At 35.1% G+C, this 20187-nt stretch overlaps 1 protein-coding gene across 1 annotated transcript; it reads left to right on the top strand.

Moving 5' to 3' along the window:
- Positions 1–346: 346 nt before the first annotated feature.
- On the top strand, positions 347–3636 carry si:dkey-10c21.1 (uncharacterized). The gene is made up of 4 exons (XM_052142881.1): positions 347–898; positions 1060–1101; positions 2629–2676; positions 2838–3636. Exons 1-4 carry the CDS (start codon positions 616–618, stop codon positions 3077–3079), a joined length of 615 nt encoding a protein of 204 aa, XP_051998841.1. The 5' UTR covers positions 347–615; the 3' UTR covers positions 3080–3636.
- The last annotated feature ends 16551 nt before the right edge of the window (positions 3637–20187 follow it).

Below are 20187 nucleotides of genomic sequence, written 5' to 3'. Positions count from 1 at the left end.
TGTGTGCATTACTAAAGCAGAAGATGACAATATGAGTGCATCTGACAACCTGACATAAGCATTTGAGAAATTGGCTTTAATTTAGTTTTCTGCGTGTATTCTGTTTTGAAAGCATAAAACTTGGATCTGAGAAATTTGTGAAGAAAATAAAAAATGCACAACTTGTTTAGGACAATTAATAATTGTTCAGACGACTGTGTTGACCTTGTTTGGCCCTCAGTTTGGTAAAAAAAAAAAATACTGTTAAATCGTTTGAGAAAAACTGTAATATGTTGTTGACTCAAGGCAAGTCAAATGCAGCTTCCTTTTGACACTGACGCCACTTAGTGGTAGAACAAATGGAGTATCAATGATAGAGATCGAAAACGAAAGCAAGTTTTTTACTCAGCTTTTGTATTTCCCGCACACGGTCGAGGAACAAAAAGACATTAAAAAGGTTAGCGAATAGCGATGCAATAATTAGCCTACTTTACATGTCTTTTGCCGTCAATTTGCTAGCGGAGGTCTTCTTCCCAGCTAAATAAGGACTTCAGCAGCATTTTGCTTGTATTTTACGAGTAGTCTACCTCGTAGTGTAAACGGCGGACTCTATATTATTTTGCTTAAACAAACGCAATGGAAATCATCTTAAAAGAAAAGAAAATAGAACTCATCCGTTGGCTTAGTGTGGATACCTTTATTTTGCAACACGTTCAATCTGCAAATCTCATAACAAACTTGGAGTACGAGAAACTGAAGTCTATAACTCTTTCTACGGATACAACCATTGAACTCCTGGACATCATCCTTAAAAAGGGTGAAAATGTGTGTCGAGAATTTTTGAATTTGCTCAAAAAGGATGATGTGAATGAAATGTCTCCTGAACTCAGAGACTGGGTTAAAACTGTGAATACTTCAGGTAAGCAAGCTTCTTAGCAAATTTAGTGCACAACACCAAGTATTGACAGGCAGATGTTTAGGCTATAAAATGCTTAGGCCCTAAATGAAGATTTGTAGGCTATCATACAGAATACTTAGTCTAATCTCGTCTAAAAAAATGTCTTTTCTTCTTTTGTCCAGAGACTACAAACAGAGCAGGATCACAAGGACACCAAATAACAAGTTAGTGTGATTTTTATTTTTTTTAACAAGGCACTTTGTATTAATCTACATCAGTAAGTGTTTGTTTGGCGTCTAAGCACCGAAGGTATTTGTACTGGATGTATTATTCTATTCGTATACCATTTGTAGAAATAATAGACACCCCAAACTTGGCCAGATGTTCCCACATCCCAACCATCTGACACCAGGTGGCGCTATAATTTTGATAACAACTCCAGAACCATAAGGGATAGAATCTAAATTCTTTTTATTCTGATTCCTTCAGTCAAGTCAAACAAAATGTATAGCTCAGATTTCATTTCTGGAAAACAAACAAACAAAGAAAAATAAAACAAAATCTGAATAACCAAATTTTTTCATGTGGAAATTGATTTTGGCAGGAAAATTTTTCAACCATTTGATTTTTATTTTTTGATAAAACAACTTTATTTTTTACAAAATAATTTTGATTTGTTTAGCTGTTTGGAAGATATACACCGATCAGCCACAACATTAAAATCACCTGCCATACATTGTGTAGGTCCCCCTAATGCCGCCAAAACAGCACCAAACCGCATCAGAATAGCTCTTTACAATTGTGGTGAGAAGAATAGCATCTCAGAATGCCATTAATAGTTTTAATGTTGTGGATGATCAATGTAAGTTAATATGGTTTTGGGTTTGGCCCATCATAACTAATTACCCTGTCTTTTGAGTGCAATAACTTAACAAAACTTTTTACATATGGACAACAGAACATTTTGAGGTCACATGCAATATCAAGTTTCAATTTCTTATGGTAGGGGGCACTTAAACTTAAGATAATCATAATTATGCTACTGCGATCAAAGCAGTATATGAGTCCACAGCATCCACAGGATCTATTCTGCCAAATTTGATTATTTTGATTATATATACATATTCCCTCCATATGTGCCTCGCTTGCAGCTATATTATATTGTTGGAATGCATGGAATGTTTGGATGTATAATAAACAATTATGGACCAAGATATTGGAATTTTAGTGCAATTTGTTGGCTTATCCAAATGTATTATATGTACAGATGATCAGAATGAAAAGCAAATGATTGACGATTCCAAAATTATTGACAGATATTCTGTGTGTTAACAGGTAATATCTGTGCATCTGATGGAAGCAGTGTATTTGCTCCTGCCATAACAAATTTGCATCTAAGCTCCAATAATATGAATATGGTTGTACACTCTGGCAGACCAGTTGTGGATAAAAATAACCTTTTAAATTATTAAAGTGATAACAAGAGGGATTTTGTTTATTTTCATACTCCATCTAAGGATTATTCTGTAATGTCTTTAGAGTCAGAATAGAATATCTGAACCATTTATTTATTAGCAGATTCAAAACCTATCAAAGATTGCAATAGGACCAGTCTCTTTTTTCTAACTGCAAATTCAAACCTCAGTCTGTGTTTTTACTTCATCACAGCAACAACAACAACAAAAAAATATGATAAAATAATATTAAAAATATGAAAATAATAATAATAATTTCAACATCTTTTTTTGCAGTCCAGAAAACGGAGAGAGGAGAGCCTTCTTATAACAGGCCAATACAAGGTTCAATTTTATTAGTTTTTTTTTTTTTGGTAATGTTAAAAAAAGCCAAACAGCATATCCTGAAAATAAATTAACTTGTCTTGTTGATGTTGTTTTTATTACTAATCTCTTTCTTTTCTCTTATTTTTCCTCTCTATCTTTCTTCTTTTTTTTATATCCAGGCTTTAAGAAGTTTCTGAAAAGCAACACCAGTTACTTGGTTCAGAATGTGAAGAACATCGATCCAATTCTTGATGATCTTAATTTACATGATGAACAACTTGCAAATATCAGAGTGCTTACAACAACTCAAGACAAGATGAGAAAACTGCTTGACTACATGAATTCTGAAAGTATTGCTGAGCGCCTGTACAATGCTTTGTTAGACCATGAAAAGGATCTCATGAAAGAGCTGCAAAACTAAAAGAATTGTTTACCCTCCAGTTCGGAAGCAAATTTTATTCTGAATATTTCTGTGAGTCAATCATAAGTGGCAAAATGTAATTCTGGTTAATACCAATACATTCCCATGATTTTTAAAAAGGGATTGGTGGTGGAATTTTAGAAATGTTGTTTACCTCAGACACAAAAACTACTTAGCTTTGTAATATGGAAGGGTAGAGGGCATGTATCTGTTTAACTGTGTTACCAAAGATTTAGGCAACATTCTCAGGTTCACTCAGGCAAAAGAGCAAGTGATGTTTCGCTCGTATGCTATTTAGGCAGAAAAATAGACCCTTCATTCATTTCATTTTGGTAAAGAAGGACAAGCCCTTATTCACCCATTCACCAAAAGTGTTGATCATTTACAGTAATTTTTATAGTATGCTCATTGTCTCAATATCTGTTTTAATATTTTTATAATTAGTTTAAAATTATTACTGGTAGTTTACTGGTGGTAGTATATAGATAGAAAACAGTAGTTTACCATTGTGTCAGTAATCCAATAATATAAAGCCAGTACTCCTGGATGTTTTTAAAGGGTGAAAAATAAAACTTTCTTTTTGTACTAATGTGCTTGGTCCATTAATTGACAAGTTCTATTACAAAAAAATATACCACTGGTCGGCCTCCTTCCCAAATGAGAGAGAGAGTTTACTTCAAAAACATTTAGCCAGTGAACATAAACGAGTGTGCCCATAAGTGCCCTTATTAACAAATATAAATAAAAACTTGAAATGTCTGACATAAAGAAAATATACAGATACTGTAACTATTTTCATAAAAATGTGATCAATTACCCCAAAACTGTTCCACTGGAATAATATCACATACAGTATGTTGATTTTTAAATGAAATATCAAAATGATAATTAAATATCCATTCAATAAGTGGGTTGAACTTAAATCAATGTTTGATGTGATAAGCAGAAAAAACTGCCAGTGAAGGGTTAAAGGAATAGTTCACCCAAAATGTTTATTTTAAATTCTAAACCCTAAATTCTCTCATCATTTACTCAACCTCATGCCATCCCAAATGTGTATGACATTCATTCTTCTGCAGAACACAATGATTTGAAGAATATCTCAGCTCTGTAGGTACACAATGCAAGTGAATGGTGACCAACATTTTGAAACGCCAAAAAGCACATAAAGGCAGCATAAAAGTAATCCATATGACTAGGTTTAAGCCATGTCTTCTGAAGTGATCTAATTGATTTTGGGAATGAACAGACCAAAATATAAATCCTTTTCCACTGTACATCTTTCCATTGTTGTCTCTAAGCACAATCAGGATTTCAAGCTTGATTACAATTCCAAGTGCTTGACACGTGCAGATCGCTAGATAGTGCTAGGAAGTGTAATGAAGCTTCAAATCATTACTCCTGATTTCAAGATCAATTGTTAAACGGGAGTTATATTTTGGTCTGTTTTCACACAAAACCAATTGGATCGTTCAGAAGACATGGATTAAACCACTGGAGTATTATGGATACTTTTATACTGTCTTTATGTGCTTTTGGAGGTTCAATATGTTGGTCGCCATTTGCTTGCATTGTATGAACCAACAGAGCTGAGATATTCTTCTAAAAATCTTCATTTGTTTTCTGCAAAATAGCAAATGATAGGAGAATAAATTTTTTTTGGGTGGACTATTCCTTTAGTGCCATGTAAGCCAAATATTATTATTTAGAATTTAAAAAAATAAAATAAAAGAAGGATATAGTACTGGAAATCCTACCAATGTCCTGCTGATAAAAGGTGAGGAATAAAAAATATACAATTTGATTATTTATATTTAAAAAAGATTAAGTTTGCTGGTCTCAGCTAATTTAAAATAGTTCTCAGCCGATCAAGCTCGGGTTGCATACCCCAGTGGTAACACATTTCCAGTGGATAAACAACATGGGTTGTGAAACCAGGCCTGATAACGACTACAACGTAGACTGCCTACCCTATATTGACCGTACTTCCTATCACACAGCCTTTTTTCATCCGCGTAAAATTAAATATGACGTCATATCTGACGTTATTGGCCACGTTTTAAGCACAAAGCTCCTGTGTACCTTTGACTCAATTTCAACCGAATCAGATCGTCTCAAATATGTCCAACTGAGACCGCAGTAAAATAATTCAGCCACTGGGCGGAGATGGTGGTTCACCAAAGCGAGTGAAGAGAATTTGGATGGGATTGACTTCACAGTGCTTCACGACAAAGGTAGTAACACCAAATATAACTGTAATAAGAAATGTAATTGTTGTTTACATTATATAGAGCATTATTACACGCGGATAAGGTTACATTAGAACCTATAGATTCAGGTTGGCAGTAGGCTATTTTAATGCTGTTGAGCAGCCTGTGGTTTGAGGCAAACTTTTTTTTTTTTTGTCTATGTGTCATTCGATGTGTATCTTTTTTGTTTCAATAATTCTATTAATCTTCAGTATGTCCTGTTTTCAATCAGACTTGTAGCAGGTATTTCAAAAGCATACTGGGTATATGGAGGTAGCCTACAGAAAGTTTTGAGTAGGTATTACTGCGTTTAAACATGTGGTGCAAGCACCTTAAATGGTACGCTATCACTGGGATTTTGATTCTTACCGCTGACTCGAGTCTTTTGAATCCCTCTACCCTAAATAGGTGTATTTACTTCCGTTCACTGATGCAGTCCATAACTGTTTTTTGTAGATTTGCGCCTTTAAGTCAGTAGCTGGCGTCAAATGTGAGCTGGGTGATGAATGATTAATTGAATTATTGATTCAACCGATTCGTTAAAAAACACTTGCTCATGATGAAAAAATTAGCAACACCGGTTCGTTCATGATCGAAACAGTAACCTAAGAAGATTGGACAAAATGGTGGAAGATGAAATCAGATTCACGCGCAACATGCTAATTAACGAACCATATCTGCTGTGTGTTGTTTGTTCAGAGTTGCTTGTAAATTACAGTTAGAACCTGTGAAACTAATGATGCCTTCAGAATTATCATAAACAGAAGTTGCATGTAAACAACACCTCAAGTTGTAATTACGATATTTTGATAATATTTAGATAATTTTGATACCCGAGTTTCCGAGATGGAAGGAGACATAAACTTTTAACATGGCGGAGAAGATGACAGCTTTTGTAGAGAATGACAGGTTTTATTGATTTTTCTTAATGCAGCACATTTTTACCGCTTGCCATTTTGGTCACATTAATTTATGTATACCAGCAACCATTTGATGCATGTTTTACATATGTAGGTTGTATTTGACCCAAATTCCAGTAATATGAACTGTATTATGGTTTTACTGGTGTCAAAATAAATGTTCCTCAAAAAAATATGTATGAATTAACCTGGCATCCTCCATGTTTCCTGTTCTTTCTGACAACAAAGCACTTAAACGTGAAGTACTCGTACCACTGCAGAAATGGTAAGTTGGATAATTCCGATTGCACACAAAGGTAGCATAGTAAGACACTTGGACCTAAACACCGAACACCTGACGTTCAGTTGACTTTTGCTGTCATTAAAAGTTAGGGTTCACAAACCTAAAACTAACAGTGACTAGCCAACCCACAGTGCGCAGACATGTTTTCCACACTCGATCAAAAACAAGTAGTATTTTTTGACAGTGGAGGCTGATTTATGACTACTGACTACTGTTTTGAGTATACCAGGGACTGGCATGATGTGCTTTTGGAAACTGTCACACTAAATATAATAGCTAATGGCTATTTGTGTATCAGTATATATATACTGAATATATTTAGTTATATTATTTAAATGGTATGTTAAGTGGTTGGGCTGGGGGTTGTGTTGCTGTTGGTGGGAAGGTTATATTAGTCAAACAGAAGGGGGGCATATGTCCTGCAAGGTTGAAAACCCTTGTACTAGAGAAACAAACTGTACATCGAAACAGTTGCTTTTAACAACTGAAGAATCAAAGCAAAAACAGTTGTTCATAGAGATTGAAGTACCTATTAATTGGTGCTCTTGATTAGAATGGGATTGTCTTCTTTATAGTGCACAAGCATCGAACGCTTCCCATTAAAAACTTAATTGTGTAGTTTGTCTGTGCATGTAGCATGACAAAACTGTCACAGATCAGTAGTCAAGTCTGGGAGGAGAAATCGGCCCGGGATTTTACATAGAAACTGGACCAAAAGTTGTTGGTTGGTTTATCTCACCTTTTCTGCATATCACGGCGCCATTTGTTGGCCCTTTCTGCATAACGCAGCGGCCCATTTCCGCTTCTAGTGGCCCATTCGGCCCCGTTCACAGTTCTCGCAATGGCCAGTCTGCTGCTGCACTGTAGCATATTTAAATGAAGTGTTGGCTGAAGTGCTGTATAGTAAATTCAGTCAAAAAGGACACAAGGACAACACCTTATTCACACATACATAGGAACAACAAAGATAACTTTTCTGCATTTACATAATTGCATAGGCTAGGGAGTCAATATAGGTATTAAAATTAGATTAAAGAACAATATTGGGAGGAGCCATCTAACATTGTGCGAGAAAATATTTCAAAGGCCTGAAAAATTACCATCCTAACATTTGGAATAGAATGAGGCTCCAAGCCATGTAGTCCCTTAAAACAAATAAAACCTTAAACTTAATCTTATATTCTACTGGAAGCCAGTGAAGGCATGTCTCCAAATCCTTGAATTACAGATATTAATTTTAAGTTTAGCAATGGCCCAGAGAAAATATCTCTGTTGTTGCCAACTGTTGCAAGCTTTGTTTTACTTTTTGCATATTCTCGGTAGAGTCATTCTTGGTAGAGTGCGGTGTAATTATATTGCTCAAAACTGGATTAGAGTGGACTGACATTGAGAAAGAATTGGTGAAATGAATGTAACAGAAGATGTCATTGTCTCTCACTGATTGCACAAGAAAGAGAGACCTCATTGGATTATCACCTACATTTGACAACGCATTTTCTGTCTGAATAAACTGAAGACATCGGGTCAGTCCTGAAAAGTAGATCAAAAAAGTTCAATCTCAAACAAGGAGTTAAACACGGAGTATGTAGTGTTGCTGTTTATATAAAGCGTTCCAAATGGTCACTTACAGTATTGGGTTCTATTTTGGTTAGGATACTGCATTACACAGTAGACAGCAAGACAGCTCACTAGGTTTTGGAACAAAACCAGATTTAGCTGTTTCCAACTGTCCAAGTCAATTGTGTACAGGAAGTCTTCATTCCATTCCACCTTCTTTTCCTCGCTCAGTGATGGTTATTCCTGTTATCGCCTGCCTGTCTGATGTTCATTAGGCCAGTCAGATGCCACATCCATAAGCAAATCACTGGCAGGCAACTCCCACCTCTCTCAGCACAGCGGACAGTATGGTGGCAAACTGGCAGAGTTTTCTCCTGTAATGAACTGTTGAAAAGAGTCAGGGACACTCATGTCTTCTGTGCTGTGCTCATTCTAGTCCTAGACAGGCTCAGATCAGTTCCTGGCTGAGGAAATCACATCTGCTCTGTGCAGATGACAGAATACATCTAGTGGCATTTTCTACAAGTTTTATGATGAGCAGTAGCTTAGAGTGGGTGAAGAGCTGAACAGTTTCAGGTAGACTTTAATTGAGACAATTGAGGGGCCTAAACAGTGTAGGCTGAATTAAATTTCTACTCAAAGAGCATTTTGAACATTCTGTCAGTTGGGGTCTGTATGGCTGCGAGGTGTGTGGAATATGACACAGCAGGAATGAAAACCAGAACAGGGATGATGAGACAAGGTAGTCATGTTTTTGTTTTGATTTTACAAATTAAGACATGTTACATCTCCATTTACTAGCTTAAATCTTAAATTTTTCAGGATCAGTGATAATTTTCATGAAAGATGTGCAATATTTATTATATTAGAGCCTAACTGGATTTTAGAAGAAAATGTGAGTGAGGCTTGCCTTTGCGAAACTGGTTACAATGATGCTAGGTTGTTTTTGCTGGTTGCCGGGGTGTTGCTATGTGGTTGCTGAGTGGTTGTTGGTCAAAAGAGCCCAGCCCCATTATAGTAGTTTATATGATATGCAGGCCCCTAGTTTGGTGTAGGCCCCTCCTTTAAGGAATAGTTCACTTAAATATAAAAATTATCTCATGTTTTACTCACATTTAAGCCATTCCAGATGCAAATGCCTTTCCTTCTTCAGCAGAACTGAAATTAAGATTTTTATAAGCACATTTCAGCTCTGTATGTCCATACAATGCAAGTGAACAAGTGTCAGCTATTTGATGGTCCAAAATAGGCAGCATACAAGTAATCTACACAACTTCAGTTGATCAATTAATGTCTTTTGAAGCAAATCTATTGGTCTGTGTAAAAAAATTAATTGATAATTAAAACATAAAAATGTATGGAATTCATAATAACCTCAAGTAAGTAATAATAATAGTAATACTTGCTTTAAAGCACAACTAAATACTCTGCTCTGGTTTTCTACACTAATTTTGGTTGACCCATATTTAAACTGTTTAAATGTATGTATTTCCTAGGTGAATATTTGCATCTACTGTCCACACGCTTCTTTAGGCAAAGAATATGAGCTGGTCTTCTCATGTCAGATACCTCAGTGTGCAAGTATTGAAAATTGCATGCATATTTAAAGGCCCCACATATGTTAATTGCAGGATCTCCACAATGCTTCCTGGAACTTGCCTGTTCTCTAAATAGCCTTGTTAAGCTTAGAAGCATTCCAAAATATTTTTTTACTTTATACAGGCTGTAGTAAAGACATGGGGGATCATGGTTTCAAATGTTGGCTACTTCCTCCTTTTCCATTCCATGGACCTACATACTGCCCCACATATATATGGACAGGATACAAAGGCAGGAAGAATGCTGACAGAGGTAGGTCAATACTTTACTGTCTAAATTGGACGGCTGATTAACTTGTGGAAGATTTTGAAAGCTGACAAAGTTTAGCCAATCTTGTTAATATTGCAAAAAGTGCTGTCAAATACATAAATGAGCCATTACTTGCCAAAGAACCTAAATAAATAATGTCAAAACCTGGGTTGCTAGAATGACTTCTAGTTTATCCTGTGATATATTAACTTCAACATGATCACCTCATGTAATAAGTGAATTATGATTAATGCACTTATTGGAGTAATATTATTCTCATGTCTTATTGAAAATAATATCACACATATTTAGGTACAGCTTTGAAGTGAAATCTTTTAAAAAAAAGGGATGAGGGTATTTATCAAAATATACCACAGTCAAATCATCTTTGAATACAGACAAACTTTATTTCCTAAACAAAAATCTAATCTACCACACATGAGACAGGTTGGTGAGAAGACTGATAGAATGTGAAATAAATTATGAATACAGTGAAAATTAACTTTATGGAGTCTATTGACAATGCCATGAGAACCATTTAACCTTATTTGAGGCTACATCGATTTGATATCGGAGTACCCCAAAGTATTTCACACCAGCACTTTGAGCACAATATTGGAGATGTACTTGCGTGTCGTTTCCTTGCGTTCTTTGTGTTGCTTGGTTCTTGGCTCTTGGTCGAAAGCTCATTCTGTCGATGTTTTGGACCTCTAAGATTGGATAGTTATTGTCTGTATGAATGATGAGGTTGACTTTGAAGCAAGGCCTTCTCATGGACCATAGAGAGTGAGAGGCTTCCTCGGGACTTCGAGTCACGAGCTTCCTTGGACCTCACATGGCATGGATCTGGTTCCAAAGAGATCCAGAGAAGACCACGAGGGAAGAGCCAGAACGAAGTCTGCAGAAGGGAAGAGGCGAGATGAGAGAGAGAGAGAGAGAGAGAGAGAGAGAGAGAGCGATGTTCTTCCTGTTTGGAAACATTTGAACTGAAGTTGGCCACATCCCCAAAGGTGTCCTGCGCCAATCATAAGTGACTTTTCAGAGTCACATGGTCTGTCCTTTCCGACAGTTGATTTTATGATCCTATGTTTCGGAGTCTTAGAAATTTCCCACTCAAAAATAGTGCATATTTAATCATGAATTTTATATCTTGAGAATGGTACAAGAGACATGATATTCATTGTCATCAGCTTTATGTAACCAAGCAAACCGTTGCATACAAAGCATTACATTCTTTCATGGATATTATACATGTAGGTAACAAAACATGAAAATCCCTGGTTAAAAAACATACTGGTTAATTCATTGGTTATACAACATGGATAAAAGATTCCACACATTTTAAAGAGGTATATCAGGCTATAATCATTAATTTGTCAGTTATACAAGTTACCACAGTTCAAAGCAATTTTCAGAATTACCTTGCAAGACTAAGTGTTGTATAAATCGTGGATTAAATGCATTCTGTACATTTTAGAAGGTTAAATTGGTAAAGTGCTGTGACTTTGTATAAAATGTTCCTGGATTGAGATGAAATATGTTAGTATTAGGGTCGTGCAAATCTGATGGTCTTTTGGAAACCTTTCAAGGAAAAGTCTGCTTTAACTCTGTGTGGAATTTCAGAAGGTCATGCTGAGGGGCCTTTTCTGAGCAGTGTTGATGCCTGGGTCGTTTAATTTATGATGTTGAAGAATTCCAGGATTGCAAAGGTTGGGTTTTTCCTAGATTTAAACCATGTTGTTTCACTTCTTCTGCATGTATAATAATACACTGTAGACTTGTCAGGTTTGAGAAATCTTGAACCATTTATTTTGCATTATTCTTGATGTGTCAGTTCATTGAATACGTTTTAAACAAAAATATGCACAATGAGAGCATCTGCATGGCAGACAGGAGATCAAAGAGTCTCATCAGAGTTTTGACTTTTTCATGACTTTCTTCTTGGATTTCAATATGCAGGTGTTATGGATGACTTGCATATAAAAATACACAACCACAAGCATGAATGGGACATGAATGAAGCAACCCACCACCGCTTTTAGGCCTATTATTAGTAGGGCACTTTAGGTTTCATTGATGTAGTAAGTGATCCATTTAAGCCAACGCAGAGGGCAGAATTGTGATCTGATTGTGACTTGCCCTCTTTAAAGCTCATTGACAAGGTAGGAAATGGTCATGGAACAATATTTCTTCAATTTCACAATTTTTATTTATGTAAACTATCTGGAAGAGAGTTTGGTCATGGGAAATGCCATATGTACAATCACTGCATTGGGATTTGTTTTCAAGGGAATAGAGCTGAATTACTTCAACATATCATAGAAGTCATGGAAAGTCAAAACCCTAGAATAACACCTTTGACTGGATCTATGTTTCTCAGATCTCAAGGACCTTTTTATTAAAAGGCTTATGCTTAAATACTTTAAGTTAGTTTCTTTATATAAATATAATTTGTGCCTACGTTTCAATTAGCAAATTATTATTACTATTATATTTTTTTACTGGATACCTATTAGGTACTATTTTAGTTTAAAAGAGATCACTAGAAATGTGTTTAACTGAATGAATTTTTGTCTCACATTGTTTACCTCAAGGCTTAGTGAAATTATAGGCTTACATAGATTGCATTAATGGTATTTTAGTGGCATCTTATGGCTTTCAGATGGCATTGTAATGAGCAGTGTTGGGTAGTAATGGAATACATGTAACGGGAATATGTATTTAAAATACAAAATATAAGTAAATGTATTACACTACAGTTACAATTTAAATAATTGGTAATTAGAATACAGTTACATTCAAAAAGTATTTTGATTACTGAAGAGATTACTTAGCATTTTATTTTCATTTGTTTCATTTAATATTTAGTCCTTTCAGATGGAAAACATTTATAAATGATGTGATTCAAAGTGCATTTGAACAGCTGAGAAACACTTTCTAATGAAGTGTTTCATTCATACGAGCAGACAGAGAAGTAAGTTTGAAGTAAATTTGGAGCAGCAGAAATAGAAATAAACCTTGTGTAAAATGTCAGCATTATGTTAAGCTTAAATGCTATTTCTTGCCATTTTACATGCACGTTACCAGGCACAATCATATTTTGTTTTTTTATCAAGAAAATTCACGTTGGATAATTGTTTTTTCTAGTAAAACCTTTGATATTAGGGCAAAAATCATATTCTTGATAATATTTTTTTTATTGTTTTCCTGTAAAAATGTCTAAAAATCCTTAAAACAAGGTCAGTTAGATTGATCTTGTTTAAGAACCAGCCTTGAGATAAGATATTTTGTTTTTTTCAGAGAATATATTTTTAACGTGTATTTTGTCTTACTGTACTGGCAGAGTTTTATAGTCAAAACAAGTTTAGAAGTCTACCAGTGCTGAAGAAGTAATCCAAATTATTTAGAATACGTTACTGGCCTTGAGTAATCTAACTGAATATGTTACACATTACATTTTACAGCATGTGTTCTGTAATATGTAGTGGAATACATTTCAAAAGTAACCCTCCCAACACTGGTAATGAGTTGCACCCATCTGCATCAAGCTAATTGACGCATGGTAGGTTTTAAATTACAATTCGATTAAGCTAAATCTAATTATGTTATCTTGTTAAGCAAAAGTGGGGCCTGACCCTTGCAGTTTGTCATCTGGACAGTATAATAATATTACAGGACAAAGTACCTTTTCACAATTCTGGTAATCAATCATTTACTAGTACAGGCTTTACTTTTTAGGTTTTATGATTGTTGTGCCTAGAAGCTGGACATTTCTAGTCAGTTTCCTTCTGTAATTCTGCCATCTTATTAATTAACTCATATTTCTGTAGAACACAAATGGAGATGTTAGCCAGAATTTTAGGGGCTGACAGCCTCCGTCACCATCCACTTTCATTGTGTTTTTATTTTCATATGTAGTGGAAGTGAATGAGCATTCTCATAAGTTTTTGAAAGCTCTTACTGAACATAAAACCATTATGTAACATCAAGTATAAGTATTCTAGTTGTGCATACAGAACAATCCTTATGGTAACAGCAAGATACATTTTTTTAATGTACATTAGATATTATTTCTAATCTGAATGGCATCCATTTAACTGCCGGTTGAGGGAAACCTTTGTAGATAAATGAGGGTCAATGTTCTCCATGCATGAATCCTGTTTCACTGTTAATATTTCTTTAAAAATAGTTCAAATGTCTACTCATTGTATTACTTTGAGAGCTGAACTGTCTATAATAAGGCATTTTCTTTACAATTGCTGACATGCATAAGGAAAAAGACTATGAAAATGAAATGCATCATGCAAATAGGCCACGACAAAGCAGTTTATATTGCAGATCAATGCTACAACAAAGCTGCTGACTTGTTTTTAACGTGATTGATGATCATATTATAAAAGTGCTTAATTTACATTATTCTAATGTGTAGATTTCAGATGAATGTGTCAGATATCTGGGACGCATTGAACTGAAAATAGTACCAACCTCAGATATATCTTACTCCACATATTATTCTCCATGTTGCTCTTAAATGTTTAAAATCAAATTTATGTGTGCATGAACATATTTGATAATGATTATGGAGGTATAACACCAGTTCTGAGCATTAGCACAAGTATTGCATCTAATCTTATTGTTTTTTCCTTTGGTCAATTAAAGGAACAATCTGGGTTCAATAGAAGTTACACTCAATTGACAGCATTTGTAGCATAAATGTATAATCAACTTAATCAATTATTAAATAAAAAAATTGGCAGGGATGCTCTTTCTACATAAGTGAATGGAACACATTTTTGGAGGGTTTAAACTAAAAGCAGAATTGTGAAGCTTATTTTAAAATAGTACTTCCATTAATTCTTCTGTTAAAACTTGTGCATGTTTTGAGCAGTAAAGTAAAAAAAAAAAGAGTCAGCAATCTTTTTGACATGAAGTGCCATTTTTAATTTTACTGGTCAGTGGCTGTGATGAAATTAATAATCGATGCAGGCCCGCGCGAATGGCTTGCACGCGCTGCACGAGTCTGTTAGGTATACTGCAGTCTTGTCACATTTTAACTTTTTATTTAGCCTCCCACTCAGCTCGTGAATCGCGCTGCGTGATCATGGGGAAGGATTACAGATGTGGCAAATAAATAAAATATTCTAGTCTACACCTCTCTACTCCTCTCTCGCCATTGCTGGCATGCCAGTGATTAACCCCCATGATTTTTTTATTATGTTTTAGGGTTTCTGGCATTACATTGTCATGGCAACAAAGTAGTTATATTGTAACTTAACTTAACACAAAGGGTTAGTAAGCGATTTTATCACTCTAAAATCATTAGGGCTGGGTATCACCAGCCACCACACGATACATTTAGTGATACATATGTTACAGTTCGATATATCACAGAACATCACGATATCAAGATTCGATTCCGATTCACAAGCTTTCAATTCCAATTTATTTGGGTATATTTCAGTTGGCTTACATTATGAAAGAAATTATTTATCAGTAAATGACGTTATCAATTATAAAGGGGAACTTCTAACTTTTTAAATTATGGAAATATTAATTTAATCATTTAGTTTTCTAATTTTGGTCATATTTTAGGTTTTTTAAAAGATTCAAAGTCCATGTATTCCATCAATGTGTCTTGAAATTGCATATATTATATTGTGTGTATATATATATATATATATATATATATATATATATATATATATATATATATATATATTTATTTTTGTTACATGTTTTTTGTTTACCTGCCTATTTTGTACTATTTACAAGTATTTAAATTGATATGTAGAACAAGTGCTTTAAGACTAGTGGCAGGAATTTAAAGGAAGAGTTCACCCAAAAATTGAAATCTGCTGATAATTTACTCACCCTCAGGCCATCCAATATGAGTTTCTTTCTGCTGTTTTTAATCAAAAAAGAATTTAAGATTTTTAAGATTTCATTTCAGGCCTCCTCCTTTAAAAAAGTGCAAGTGAATGTACTTTTTTGACGGACCAAAATGCATATTTAGGATAATCCACACGACTCCAGTCATCAAATAAAGCACTGTTCATAAACCAAAACAATTTCAAACCCGATGTCTGAGGATTTCGATTTTATAAGAGGGTTGGCCCTATTTTGGTAGGGTTCTATCTATTTGACCCCGAATACACTGATGAGGAACTGAGGGAGATGGAGGAGGCTGCAGCATCGACGCAATCACAAGTCTCGGGGAGGCATAGATCTATGGAGACATGGTGGTGCACATGTAGTAAATGCCAACCAATGCCAACAGAGGCAGAGAGCATGTGCTGCCACGACTGGACCATAGCAATACCACCGTTGGAAATAGTTGCAACTAGTGAGGACACTCCTAGTCCTAGCTGCATTACCAAACATAATGGTTTTCCACCATTACTAAGCCCCTGCGTTTTAGAGGCATTTTTCAGTTTGTCACGAATTAACTGGATGCGCCGTCCGAGGCCAAAAGGACCCAATGGCACCCTATCATTAGAGTATCATGTTTTGTTTGTTATTAAAGCTAATATATAGAAATATATAGGCTTATATAATATATACGTTTTCACATATACCCGAGTTCGCTGAAAAAACAGCAGGGGCACAGCCGATGAATTCAGATATTGACACTTTGCTGCTTTCGATGGTCTGAAATCCTCAGGGTAAAATGTTCACTGCACACCCTCCAATATGATTCAGTTTGAGAGAATGTAGGGGTGTACTGATATCCAGGTCCAGCGCGATAAGTCTGAGTTTATATTTTTCCTGGCGTGCATTTTCTTTGGGGTTTCTGAAGGTTGAAGCATCCAGGATACACACACCAAACGACCATTTTGAACAATACAAATCTACAGCAAAGACAATTCAAATTTTGTACAATTTTGTTCCTTCTCTTGTAAACAATGGTGCACTTCCTACCTCCTCCTCCACGTGACGCGTGACCTTACCAACAAGCTTACGTCATCAGCATTACTTACAGAGATGTACGGAAGTGAACATTTGTAGTTAAAAAGTATATAAGTATTGTTTTATTTCTAAAAATAATCAATCGTTTGGGTCCAGAAGAACTTTATATGTCGACTGGAGTCATGAGGATTATTTTGATGCACCCTAATTATGCATTTTGGAGAGTACGTTCACTTGCATTGTTTAAACGAGGAGGCCTGAAATGAAATTCTAAAAATCTTAAATACTGTTTTGATGAAGAAAGAAACTCGGATACATCTTGGATGGCTTGAGGGTGAGTACATTTTAATTTTTTTAATAATTCTTTAACAGAAGTGTTTTGGTTGAATAGCTTCTTTGCCGCATCTGTACTGTGTGATTAATGTTTATTTTGTTGTTTTCGATCAGTAATTGACTGATGTGAACAGAAAGGGTATTAAAAGAGACATTATTCAATAACAACTGGATTGTGTGCGTCTCGTCTTTGAACTCACATTAAATGGAAAAAGTTCTCTGTGCTGAACTTATTCAGCACCACACTACATAAATACTGGTGAGTGAAGTCTGATTAGCCATTGCTGGTAGTTTTTTCACAGACATTTGAGGGTCTTGAGGGATATGCGAGTGATTTTAAGAATTTACATTGAGAAAATTTCAATATAGCGGAAAATCTATATTTTTGCCCAGCCCTAGAGCCAAACAGGTAAGAGAGACCCAGCATGTCTGCTAGAGAAATTATTTAGTTTCAGTCTCTTTCACTCCACATAGAAGTGTCTCTGACTGCACTGAGGAATGCCACTTTCAGAGTTTGCACTTATTTAGACAAGCTTCTTTATTGAAATGCTGGACATGATGTGAATACACAAATAGTTGAGTATAAGTATCGACACATGGATCTAAAGTATCAATACAATATTGTGAGAAAAATATTGCAATATTTGATTGTATCAACACAGCCCTAAAGATCATGTTAACATGCATACTGTTTAGCTACGTCTTGTATTTATACTTTTGAAACAGTGAGTGCTTTAACGTTTACAGATTGACCCCATATACTTCCATTGTAAGTACCTTACTTTTTTTTTTTTTTAAGAAGGGACTTGTCGAAATGCATTTTTTTGTAATAAACATTATGCCACAAATGCTGTTGATTGAATTTAAAGGCTCACTCAGTTATATTTTGCTTGTCGTCTTGAACTTACACTGGCACCTAGGGGCGTGGATGCAACATCTATCAAATGCAATAGTTTCCAGTTTCAGATGCCATTCTAGAAATTCACTATTCATAGTCAGCAATGATTAGTTTAATCCCTGAGTGAAAGTTTCCAATAACAGGGTTATTAAGATTAAGCGAGTAGTTTTCGGCTGGTCATGTGATTCTAACATGGCCGTCCCTATGAGGGGACTGTCTCCATGTAAAATAAAACAGCTTTTATAATGTTAGTAATATGACTGGAGTCTTCATCTCACATGAGTTGTCATGATTTTAAACATATGTTTCATAATTAGGCTACTATTCATTTCTTTAAGAGAGAAACTTTTTTAGTGAGGAAAAATATTAGGTTACTGAGTGCACCTTTAACCCTGAATAGAAACTGGGATATTCCTCCAGCGTCTTTTAAATCTAGAGTAAGTTAGTCCCACAACCCCTCAAACAAACAACCCCCATCCCATCTTCTTCCAACCCACAATGGACAAAACAAAACCATAATTTCAAATAAAGCAAAATAAGGAATGAAATAAAAAAACTAAATGGCAACAGAAATAAAATGTAAAAATAAAGAAAAACCCCTAAAATGCAGAATATGTAAACAGTGTTCCAGTGATTAGATATGAGTTGTCCAAAATGTAAACTTTGTGGCGTTAAATGGAAATTAACATATCTATACGTTTTTATAGTCTGTGCCTTACACATAAATAATGTGATGTTCATTTGTATGTTTGTAATCCTTGCTTTTAAGTAAGTCTAACTGTCTGCTAAATGGCAAGTAACCTACATATGTTCTTTTAGAGAAACATTCCAGCAGCACCTTTCTGAATTTGCATGCCTATTACTCTGAAATTCTGTATATTAATACCTATTCCAGTCATTTAGCTTATGTAAAGGCCTCTCAAAATCCAAATCCACCGATGATGTTGACTTGCTATTTTTAACACTAACAGAAGATGTAAGGATGAGTCATCTTTTATCTTTGTGCTGAGGGTTATAGAGGTCATTCTTAGCTATGAACAGGTAGATAAATAGTGTAGAGTGTAAAATAACCATTATTTATCCCAGTGGGAGGGGAAATTGAACTGATGGAACAGCAAAAACAGTTAACTCTAGAGCAATATAATATTTAGAGAGAAATTTTACCAAAAATTATGTACACTGTGTTTTTGTTATGTTTTTATTTTCTGGTACAGAGGCGGGAAAAATACAAAACAATTGTATAATATGTAAATATATAGATTGTTATGTGCAATACAATGCAAATGAAGTGCTAGTAAGAGTTAATCAGACCCTGTAGTAGTCATTGACTTCATCCACACCAATTTGTTGTTGGTAGGCAAACTGTAGTTAGTCAGTCATCACCATCTCTCAAGTCTTTTTGAGCATAGTCATATATACGAGTTTGGAACCATATGAGGTTGTGTAAATGATAACATTAATTTAATTGTTGGGTAAACTATCCCTTGAAGTCTCTTCTTCTGTTTCATCTATACCATTTTCATCCCTGTGTTCTTTGCTTTGAAAGCATTATCATTGAATTCAGAATGTGTTTAATGCCCCTGGTTATTCTTGGATGTGTGGCTTCTTAAGTGACAGCAAACTGATGTTCTGTGATTTTGAAATTGGGAACACTGGTGGATTACAGCCTTATTAAACTTTTCAGATTGGTGTTGTGTTCAGGTTTTGCAAATGTATGATTTTGAGGGTAATGATCTTTGAATACTCTTCAAAAGCACTCTTTTGCTATTTATTTACTTTAACCTTGGTGTTGGTGACAGGACAATGGGGACTGGACCAGACTGTGTCTAATGGGCATCCCTGCATTTTGTAATCACAATACACCACTCGTTCCAGCTTGTCAAAATATATCCTGAAAGATTGTCATCAGCCGCTTACATACTTATACACATAATAGAAGGGCCGGCCCCTAAATTCCACTATTAACAAAACTACATGTCTGGACTGCTTAAATTACGACAATTAACACAGTTTAACATAAGGGATGCTGAATTTGTTTTGACTAATTCATGAGAAACTGTGTGAAAGTTTTTACAACTGTTTACCTAAATCTCAAAAAGTATGTGAAGATTAAA

The sequence above is a fragment of the Xyrauchen texanus genome, chromosome 14, assembly GCF_025860055.1.
Source record: "Xyrauchen texanus isolate HMW12.3.18 chromosome 14, RBS_HiC_50CHRs, whole genome shotgun sequence".
NCBI classification, from domain to species: Eukaryota; Metazoa; Chordata; class Actinopteri; order Cypriniformes; family Catostomidae; genus Xyrauchen; species Xyrauchen texanus.
Note: the sequence above shows the minus strand (reverse complement) of the source record. Positions and strands in the feature narration are given on the sequence as shown.